General features: G+C 35.2%; 1 protein-coding gene and 1 pseudogene across 2 annotated transcripts; both read left to right on the top strand.

Moving 5' to 3' along the window:
- On the top strand, positions 1-4098 carry LOC18102148 (uncharacterized; annotated as a pseudogene).
- Positions 4099-4851: 753 nt separating this feature from the next.
- On the top strand, positions 4852-11067 carry LOC7456346 (ALBINO3-like protein 2, chloroplastic). Of its 2 annotated transcripts, none has more exons than XM_024608048.2 (14): positions 4852-5249; positions 5328-5434; positions 5543-5670; positions 5766-5837; positions 6145-6246; positions 6601-6660; positions 6777-6842; positions 7710-7757; positions 8719-8868; positions 8958-9013; positions 9153-9270; positions 9618-9704; positions 10100-10209; positions 10801-11067. In XM_024608048.2, the coding sequence occupies exons 1-14, from the start codon at positions 4915-4917 to the stop codon at positions 10901-10903; spliced, it is 1542 nt and encodes a 513-aa protein (XP_024463816.2). In that variant the 5' UTR covers positions 4852-4914; the 3' UTR covers positions 10904-11067. The 2 variants fall into 2 exon arrangements, with proteins under 2 accessions (XP_024463816.2, XP_024463817.2); XM_024608049.2 differs by having other exon boundaries at positions 5112-5254.
- The last annotated feature ends 143 nt before the right edge of the window (positions 11068-11210 follow it).

Genomic DNA, 11210 nt, shown 5'->3' with positions numbered 1-11210 from the left:
ATTACACACGAAACCCAATGTTAATAACCAAGAAAAAAAGAAAAGGATCGATCGAACTCAGTTAAACAGAGTCCAGAGTGTCGGGTTTCTCACAAGCACGGCCCACTCCAAACATCCTTCCGTTTGCATCTTGTCTGCCTTGCCATATCATATTCATTGCTCACTCATCACCAAAAGGGCCACTCAATAATCAAAGATTTGCTTACCAGACTGAACGGTCGTTAGTTGTTACTGGCTTCTCCCGCCACTGTCTGCACTGTAAACCAACATGACCACACTGTTTGCTCATGCATCCAAAACCTCTTCTTTTCAACTCTCCCTTTTCCCCTTCAAGTCATAACCACCAAGTAAATAAACTCACTCTCACTTTCATATGCACAACTTGGTGAATGGAGTTCATGTTCATGTTTTCTCTCTATATTTATGCCTCTCACTGTGTAGAAGTTCAACTCGGTTTTATCAAAATCGATCCTGAACACAGTCAAAGAGGAGGTAATGATCCCATGTCTGATATACAATGTTTAGTTATCGGCGTTTCGCATGCTTCAGCTGGCTTATTGTTGTTTCCTGTGCTTACTAGCTTATAAAGTGATTAGCTTCAAGGGGTGTAGCGTGATGGTAAAGGGTTTGAGATCTGCATAGCAGGTTTTGAGTTCTAGTCAGGATGTGCACCTCTTGTAAGAATCTGGAACAGTCGGGATTTTACTCGCTCATCTAGATCTACAAAATGTGTTTTCTGGAAAGTGAAGTTTTCTGTATCCAAAAAAAAAAAAAGTGATTAGGGTTATGTTTTCTTTTTGTTGAAGAAAGAAATGATCATTAGTGTTTTGTTGGACTTGTAAATTATGTTTACAACGGGCCGGGTTGGTGAGTGATAAGGAAAGGAAAAATAAGGATTTGGATTAGGAGATGGGACTAGTCTATGAGTTAGTTTGGATTAGCAATGCCCTAGCTAGGTTAAGCAGGTGGATTTGAGAGTTGGTTAGGTGAGAATTGAGGTTTCGAATTCGGATGTGCTATGAAGAAAAATTGTATTTCTCAAATCTTTTTTTTGAATTGAGGTTTCTTATCTGATAACACGGAGCTGTTGGTTGTAAAATAGGAGAACTCTAATCTGTGCAGTCTATCAAGATCCAGAGGAATCATTGAAAAAGACATATAAGTGGATAGGCTGAAAGACATGCTGAGGGATGCAAATCCTAGACAAGCAATAAACTCCTTTGTAGTTTGCCTTTCATTAAATTCCATTTATTGGATTTATTTTCTTAGCCTAGCTGCATTTTCTTTTATGTGAACAGCTGCAGAAGCTTGTTGTTGAAATGTCCTAGCTTTCAATGAGGGTTTTTGGATACGACTTGCAGCTCGAACTGATTCCTGCAAATCAGAGGATGATAAAGCATGGTTTTCCACCTGCTTAATTCTAATTTTTGATGATGTTTATGAAGATGACTTGATTCCTATTCTTACTTTTTCTAAGAATTTCTTTGGCTTTATTTGTATTTTTGCAGAAGATTATGAGGAGTTGGCAATATCTGTGATGAGTATGGTGGATCTTCTGGTCCATAAGACCAGTGTAAACAACAACCCAACCCAACCTCCTCTCATAAGCAGTTTTCTTTGTTTTCCTTTATTGTTTAACATGTAACAGTTTTATTGTTGACTTCTCTTCTTCCTCCTTATTTTTTCTTCTGTAGGAAAGGATCGAGTCAGCTACTGATATTCTCAAGGCAATTTTGAAACGCATAGTTGATGGAGAGGAAGAGATTCACTGGCTTCCTGGAGATCCAGAGGCTCTCAAACTAACGTAGAGAGTAAGTTTTTGCTTCGATTTGATTTCAGATTTTCCTTTTTCTCTTCATTGTCAATGCCTTCATTCTCTCAATTGAACTTATGCAACTTTTTATACTTTCATTCATCAGGATATGATTCAAAGGGAGCGAGAAGGGCAACTAGACGAAGGGCTCCTTTCAGAAGTTAGTGCACAACTACCACAAGTGAGTGCTTTCTGTTTCTATGGTACATATCTGAAATAGTTTTTTTTTTTTTTTTGCTCAGTAGACTGTTCTCTGGACAGTGAAAGATCATAAGCAAAATGTTTTAAATTTCTCTTGAATGGATTCAAAGTCTGCATATGGTCTTGGCAGGAAGACATTTATACCCGTGTGTTATTTTTTGCTCATGATCTGTGTTGATCATCAAAAGCATCTTGCAAGCATTATAAGTCGAAGTGAATTCGGGTGTTTGTCAGATGAGATGAGGGCAGAAGTGGGATAGTCTTTTATTATTTTATTAGACGAACTAATACGAGTCTTTTCTTTGAATATGGGTGAGAACTCATCTTATACTCATTGGTAGGCAAAAGAAGACGGGGACAAGCCAGGGCTTGAGGCCATGTTGCTAAAGGTTCTGCAACTCTATGCTTCCGGTATTCTCTCCAAACGTAGTTATGCGAACAAATTGTGTAACTTTTACATCATTACTTCAAAATTATGTCATAAAAAATGATAGTCTTTGCAAAATTGAAAAATGCAGCTGGTCACCATGCCAAGATGTATAAAATATCTGGAAATAATGCCTATAATTAGGGATATTTTCAAGCAAAAAATATTTTTAAAAAGCAACATATAATTAAATTGTTAGACCTAGTTTTGTAGCTTGGGTGATGCTGTTGTTGATCTTTCAAAGTGTTAGGTTTTCTGAACTTCATTTATCTTTTACAGGGAGGTGAATCTTTGTGATTATACAGTTTTTTTTTTTTGGTATTTTAGAATCGTCTGCAAAATTTTATTCCAGAGTTTGGTTACTATCAGGAATTTAAAATTTCTATGCCATAAATCTTCATTTGCTATCTCTATTTTCCATTTCCCTCCTGTCTTTGGAATAATCCTCACTTCCATATTCTTGCTGTTCGCTTGAACTTATAAGCTGGATGCCTTGAACAGCTAGTATTGTCTATGTTTGTGGTGCAGGAGAGGAAGTTTTGAAGGCTGGGCAGTTTCTGGAGACTATAATCGAAGGTGCCATCTTCCTTAACTATTGTGCTTCCAGAATAAAAATGAGCCGTAAATATAGATAGTTGCGGCAATACAAATATGCTTGGGCATATGAAATTTGATCTTGGAAAGCTTAGCCTTGCAAACATCTACCTGTTGGATTGATCTTTGCCAAGTGGCATATAAGTTAAACCTGTCTCGGCATTGGATCAAGTTTTTCTAGACCATCAAAAGATTTATGTAGGAATCTTAGGATCATTTGATAGGGCATCCAGTCTCACTTCAGACATTTGTTTGCTGCAGCTCCTGAAGAAAAATGGAACAAGATTTTGCTCAATGGAATGACTGTTGGCAAAGGGGGAATTTCTCCTGAGGAACACCACGCAGTCATTAAAGAAACGAATTGAGAGGACATTGATCCGAACAGTAATAAAACCTTCTACCTTCAATTTTAGCCACTCGTATTTTTGTCATCATGTATTTCTTACAGCCTCACACCACACCACATGCCACCTATGACACACAAATCACGCACAGAGACATACCCCCGTTTTACATACCTTCTCTCACTTGTAGGAAGGAGGTTCATACCAGCAATGCATTCTGATCGAGTATCTCAAGGGCATTCAATCAAGAGCAGAAGAGATTGTCCAAGTACTTCAGGGCAAGCCATGATAGCACAAATAGAGTTCTGAATATAGATTCCGTAACGGTAAAGGATTGATAACGCAGAAACTGAGAAGAATTTTTTCCTTCAATCTGAAACAAAGAAAGGCAACCACAGAGTAACTGAAAAGGGAGATGCATAGTACGTGCTGTTTTGATTGCGTGCAGAAGAGCTAGCTAGCTGATTATCTTCTACAGCCCCCGGATATTTTTCCTGTCAACCAGATTTATATAGCATCAATGATTCTTTCCTCTCAATCAAAAAATGTACACCTTTTATGTTGATGGAAACCAATGTACTGCCAGACCGCCGAGTCTATACAATCTCCTGTTGACAGCTAAAGTGTGCGCTTAAAACGGCTTCAGATAAATAGCAAGGAATGGCGAGGATTTAATACCAGAAGCATTGCCAGAGGGTTTCTGGCTCGGTTTTAATCAATCCCCTGTCATTTGTTTATGGCATGCATTTGAGCCTGTGAGTGGCTTGATCTTCAGAAGATGAAAATTAATTTAAATTAGTATAGAATTTTGAAAAAGTTAAAGGAAAAAAAAAGAAAAAAAACTGTACTCTAACCATGCAAGAGAAATGACTGTCTATAGCTTGATTGGCATAAGAGAGAATAATAAACTTGAAATGAACAAAATTCATATAGGATCCTGTGTTATAAATTAAAAACACAAGTATATATAAATACTAAAACTATCTCATTAATTATTTTTATTTCGTATTTTATAGAGTTTTTTCCACAAAATTAGTTGGAGACTTGAAAGGGATTGAAAAAAAAACCTATGTAATGTTCGAAAAAACAGCCCTTAATGTAGAAAAGAAAGAATCGAAGAACATAGCACTTAGAGTAATTATTAATTGTTAAGTTCTTAACAAAAATAGATCCCTTAAGAAAATTTCTTCTTTTTTTTACTTGATTGAAAATAATAATTATACAGCTACTTTTGATTATCCTCATCAACAAACTATAATTGTATTAGTTATTTTGTTAGGTATTGTAATAATAATTATTTTTTAAAAATATTTTTTTATTTGAAAATGTATTTAAATAATATATATATATATATATATATAATTTTATTTTGAAATCAGCATAAATAAAATGATCTAAATTTCTCAAAACACACGCCAGCCATGTTTCTAAATATAAAATGAGAAAATTAATTTTGAAATAAAGAATTGGAAATAATGAGTCTTTAAGGTTACAAAGAATAAAGACTCCGGTATTCTGTTCAGGCAGAAGTAGTAATGGCAACTCGCAGTCTTTTACTCTCAACCCTCCGTCGTTCTCGTCCTATCTCCACGCTCTCTCGTCCCCTCACGAACTCTAGCCCTGGCCCTAACCCCAATTCTCTCACTTCACAACCTTCAAATGCGATATCGTCTCGCAACTCACTTGCTTCTTTTAATTTCCCTTCCTGTCGATCCTTGTCGACTCGCACCGCGTCCGAATCTATCAATTTCGAAGAATTTGCTGATCCTGTCTCCACCGAGACCGAGGATGGAGTTGTTAACGGTATTCTTCCGGTAGACTCAATGATTTGGTTGCTTGATTCATATCATGATCTCACTGGTCTCCCATGGTCAGGCAATTTACTTCACTCTCTCTGCTCAATTTTGGTTTAGTTGTTTTATTTTAAGAAAGAAATTAAATCATGCAGGTGGATAATCATTGCTTCATCAACACTGGCAATGAGATTAACGCTCTTTCCTTTACATGTTCTGCAAATGCACAAGATTAAGAAAATCTCTCGGTCTTTTTCTAAATGTAGGTATTTGTTTTATTTTATTTTTATTTTCATCCCAAGTATTTTTTTTTTTAGAATTACAATTTTAAGCTACAATAATTTTTATTTTTTGCATTTATTTCTCATAGTGCCTCCTCTATTCCCACCACCTCTATCAGGAAGAAGCTATATCGAGCAGATATCTCTTTTTAGAAACGAAAGAAGAGCAATTGGCTGCCCTTCTTATTTATGGTTTCTTGCTTTCCTCTCTGTACAGGTGGACCAAATCTATCTATCCCTTTTCTCCTGTTACAAAAATTGGAGATTTAATCTAGTTATTAATCTCGCCTTTTTCTCTCAATTTATTTGCAGATACCGTGCTTTCTCTTGTGGATGACCAGTATTCGACGAATGTGTCTGGATAATCATCCTGGGTTTGATTGTGTAAGGAAATGATGGGATTATTATTATTATTATTATTATTATTATTATTATTATTATTATTATAGCTAAGTTACCAGACTTTTGTTGGACTTGTATTTTCTTTACATTTTCAGGCGCTGACTGTAGTTTGTTAGTTCAACTATGAGGTTAATGTTGGAGTATTGGTTTTATACAGCATGATAACTTCTGTTTTTAATCTTCGTTTTCAGTTACTTTGATACAGTTGAGAAATTATAATCATGCATTTCATTGCATTTGAATTACTTGCCCTATTACTAATTGTGAAACTTTTCTGTATTAATTACAGGGTGGCGCTCTATGGTTTCAGAACTTGACTGAACTTCCTCATGGTGTTTTAGGCCCGATCTTTCCATTTCTTATTGCTGGTTTGCACGGTGTTAATGTTCACGTATTGGGCCCTATACTGTCTCTCACTCTCTCTCTGTTTTTTTTTTTTTCCTTCTGGTGAATGAGATATGCAATTGTGTTAATAGAGGAATTGAAAGACAAGGTACAAAAGATATCTGTTTCAAAAATGTTGGATTTACACTTGGTTACTCCCATACCTTTGACAATGTGCTGCATTAGTAGTTTGATGAATAATAGCTCTTAACATATCTTTGCCTCGTGACAATCTTTTATTTTTTTTTACTGGAAATGGTTTCAGTTTCTAAAGATGTTAGGTTTGGTAGCAAAGGTTTGATTAGCTATACATGGCAATGGTTTGGATAGTTCACTGACTCGTCTGATATATTTTTTTCAGTTCTCTTTTGACAGATCTTCTGTTCGGAACACAAGTGGCCTATTGGGCTTATTATCAGAAGTGAGCACTACAAGTTCATTGGTTGCTTAATTCTTGAATAATGATTGAATTCTCCTTCTCATATGTGCAGTATCATTTTGGTTCATGCAAGTGATTGAAAATGTCTGTTATTGCAGTACTACAGGAAATATCTGAATTTTATGATGCTGCCTTTGTTTTTCATTGGTTACTGCATTCCACAGGTAACATAGCATGACTTCATGTTTCTAGGAATTTAGCCTGTTATATGATATTGGTTTATTCTTAGCTTACCACCTTGGAAATTTAAACTAGTGATTTCTGACGTGTGCATTATTCAAACCATTGAAATTAAGTATTTTTTAAAATATACTTATATTAAATATATTAAATTAAGTTTTATGAATAATAGTTATAAAAAATTATTTTATGAACAACATAGAAAGATGTAATGTGAAAACTCCATATGATTTGGAAAACGCAATCCTTTGAAATGGATTTTTTATGTACCAATTGACAAACCAATAATAATTTTCTTTTCCTTTATTCACTTTTAAAGATAGTTATATTTTATAAATGATTGTTAGTGTTTCATGTAGGTTTTCTATATTGCAATGTCTCTTCTAATCGTAAATATATATATATATATTTTTTGCTTTTTGCTAAAACAATACAGACCTTCTGTTTTGATCAAATGTATGTTTTCATGAATTATTGAGTCGAAGTCTGAGGAATGGTTTCATTATGTTCTCTCCTACACTCCACATTTCAAGCCACAAGGCCTTCATGCATTCAATGACTTTACACTCCCTTTGATCCATTCCACGTCACTGCATTGGTGATATCACAATTATTCATCCTCATACAACGCAGGAAGGACACTAAGCAAAGTCCAATGACAATGCACTTATGAAGTCATTGCATTATTATTTTTGCAGCTTGTTTAGTAAGCGATTATAAAGATATGATAAAAGGATTCCACTCACAGTACCTTTGATCTGGAAAGATAACCCCTTTATTTTGATATTGAGCTTCTCTGTACACCCTTCCTGGTGCAGATTCACATTTGCTTTGTCTGTTTTGTTTTTCAGGGAAGTCTAGTTTACTGGGTTACCAACAGTTCATTAACTGCAATACAGGTTAGTTATCACACTTTACGGTTTCAGGATATATCTGTTACCTTTCCATACCTTGCAGATTTTATCTTGGTTATACTTGTGATATTATTTTCTAGTATGTTTTTATCTGTCCAAGGAAAGAATTACAGTTGTTGCTTCATTCGAAAAGGTGAATTTCCTTGGGGAGTTTATCCTTGAACAACCATAATACATTTGGTGACATAGTTCCTCTTTAAAAACTTAACAAAAGGTAAGGAAGGTACAAAAGCTTTCAATGTGGTCAGATAAATGGAAAAAGGATTTTCACTATTAAACATTGTACAGAATCATCTAGTTGTGGTTGGCTGCTTTCTTGCTTTCTGACTCTATAATTGCGTTTTCTGGTATATGGAGAACTAAATGAACTGGCAGACAAAAGAAATAGCTCTATTTGTGAAACGTGTTGTTTGAAGTCCTTTGACATGGTTTATTAGCTTACTTGGGGGATGCCAATTTTTTGTGACATGGTCATAGGAAAGCATTGGCATGCCTAGCTTCACATCTGACTTAGCAAACATCATTTGTTAATCACTCATGTGCAAAGCACTTTACAGTTGCGCCTGCTTTTTGATACTTTTGGATTTGTTGCTTCTTGCAAAGCTTTGTGGATTCTGAGAAGTGAGAATAATAAGTCTGGCTGTCTGATGCTCTAATTGGGTAGAGATAGTTTGGTGGGAGTTTTTTCTTCAGATTGTCATTTCCATTCTTAAACCTTTCAACTGTCCTTGCCAGTGTACAATGGGCAGTGCCATCTTTTGGCACCTTGAGTAGTGTAATATTGCAGATAAAATTAATCCCAGCCTTTTTGCCCTAGCTTTCCCTTTGTGTTCTTAGGATCTACTTTACAAATTCATCTTTTATTCTGAAGTTCATTGTTTTAACTCCTAAGCAGGAATGATAAGAGTGGGTTTCATTGTCTGACACGATATAATCAATCTTGCAGCAAGTATCTCTCAAACTTCCTGTTGTTCGTGCAAAATTAGGGTTACTGGACAAGGATTTTCCAAAAGCACCTGCACTTTCTGCAGAAATGGTTGCACATGAACTGCGCAAAGTTTCTCCAGAAAATTTGTCACCTCATGAACTACTAGTAGTGAGTGGTGCTGTACAAGTAAAATAAAGTATTTGCATTGTGGAGATGTTACAAGTTTTCTCACTTTTTCATATTGTCAATGTTGACAGCTGTCTGTTAAACTCTTATCCAGTGGGCATAGAGCCAGAGCTATTCCTTTGTTGCAGTAAATTGCTGTTGCCTTCTTCTTCTTCTGTCCAGATGACCAACTTATTCCTTTCTTTCTTTTTTTTTTTTTTTTTACATTTATAATCCAGTAACCAACTTATTGCATGTTGTGTTGCATAATTTTCTTTTGGTTACAGAATGGCACTTGAGAAGGACTCTGGCCATGTAAAGGCTTTAATTGTTATGGGGCAGGCTCGACTGCAAGAAGGACTCCATGCAGAGGCAACTGATCATTTAGAGCGTGCTATTTCCAATGTAACCTACACCTCTTTTATTGGCTTCTTTTCAACCACTATTTTACTCCAGGGCTTTCTTTTTGAATGATCTCTAATTATCACAAAATTTTGAAGAGGGCTACTGTTGTCTCCAGTCACTTGCTATAGAAAGTTAGAAACCTCTTTTTATATGCTGCAATTTTCTGGATGACATTCTTTCATTTATGAACGATGCACCATCATTTGCAATCTTTTGATACTAGTATCTTTTAACTTCTCTGACACTAAATATATCTTCTTTCTGAGTTTTGTAAATAATTTTTTTTGTCTAAATTGCATGCTTTACTCCACATAAATCTGAAACTATTATTTCTAACTTCCCTTCAGCTCATTCTTACTGGCCATCCAACAGCGGAGGATGTGGATCATCTTATTCTTGCATCACAATGGGCAGGTGTTGCCTGTATTCGTCAGGTGAAAACCATGAACACTTTTGTTATTGCTGTAGAGTAAAATGCAGCCTTACATTACAGATTTTGTTAATAAGGGATGTTCTGTCACTATTCGTCATTCATGTGTTTCTGGAGGGAACTATTTTTCTCCTTATTTATCCTCTGTGCACTCTTATTCACTACACTCTGTAGTGATTAGTCATCTGAGATTAATCTAAATTACTTTGTAATACCAACCCTTGTCCCCACTTGAATGTGATAGAAGGAGCCGCATTATGCTGGGCATAGTAATTAGTGACTCCAACTATTTGAGTTGACTTGACAGCCTTTCGAATTTGATTGATGTATCTGCATAGAAAATATATATATATAAATGGTGCGTCTCATGTTTTCATTATTTTATTCTTTTTGGTGTAGGGGAAGAATGCAGAAGGAATTATGCACCTAGAAAGAATCACAAGTCTGGAAGAACCAGAGGACCCAAAGAGCAAAGCACACTATTTTGATGGTTTATTATTACTTGCGAGGTATGATTACAAGCAAATAATAATATGTTTTTGAATATATACATATTTATAGTCAAGTTCTTGTGCTAGAAAAAAAAATAGGAAAGGTATTTTACAGGTTTTTCAAATGCTTATGATGCTTTGAGAGACAATTATAAAAAAAAAGTATCTACAGTTACCATCATTTGTGAAGTCCATATAATTAACTGTGATAATCCTGATAAGTTAAAGTGATACCATTAAAGAAAAAGAAAAGAACAATACCTGTGTTTTTCCTTTTTTTTGTCAATACATTGTTACCGTAGAGAAGACAATGCCTACTTACTTTTTTCTTAAAGAAGATACAACTTCGATGGCTATGATTGTGAATAATTGGGTGGATTGATTCTCTTATATTTGAGAGGGTGTTTTAAGAACTGCAATGGAAGGTTTCTGTTTGAAAAAAAAAATGAAAATATGAACTTATCAACAAACAAAAAATGTGGAACTTATGGATCCTTTGCTTGTTAAAACTGAACTTGTTGGCATGTTTGCCTTTCCATCACTTTTCTTTCACTTTATATTTGCTAGGCATAACTTGTATTTTATTCGTCACTAAAATTGATGTTTCAGTGCTTTAAGTAAGGAAGATCGCAATGCTGAGGCTGTCAAGTATCTGCGCTTAGTTGTTGCTTATGATCCTTCCCGCAAGGAATTCTTGGACCAATGCTTATGATCGTTCTCGCTAGGAATTCTTGGAAGAATGTGAAAATAGGACAATTTTGTCAGCTATCTTGTTAGCAGCAGGAGGAGATCACAGACCTAATTCAATTACACGTGATAACTATTTGTATAATTATTATTTGTTAATTACGTCAATAAATTATAACTTGGAATAAATCTAAGTTCGAGAAAAAAATTTCTGCCATGCCACATAAGTTCGGGCTGGTGTGGAATTAGGACGGTACATAGGCAGTAGGGATATGCATAATTGATAATGTTTTTGTTTTTTCATTCAAAAATTATGTTCTTATGATAACTTA

Source organism: Populus trichocarpa, chromosome 9 (genome assembly GCF_000002775.5).
Source record: "Populus trichocarpa isolate Nisqually-1 chromosome 9, P.trichocarpa_v4.1, whole genome shotgun sequence".
Classification (NCBI taxonomy): domain Eukaryota; kingdom Viridiplantae; phylum Streptophyta; class Magnoliopsida; order Malpighiales; family Salicaceae; genus Populus; species Populus trichocarpa.
The sequence above is the reverse complement of the archived record's forward strand: the minus strand, read 5'-3'. Positions and strand labels throughout refer to the sequence as shown.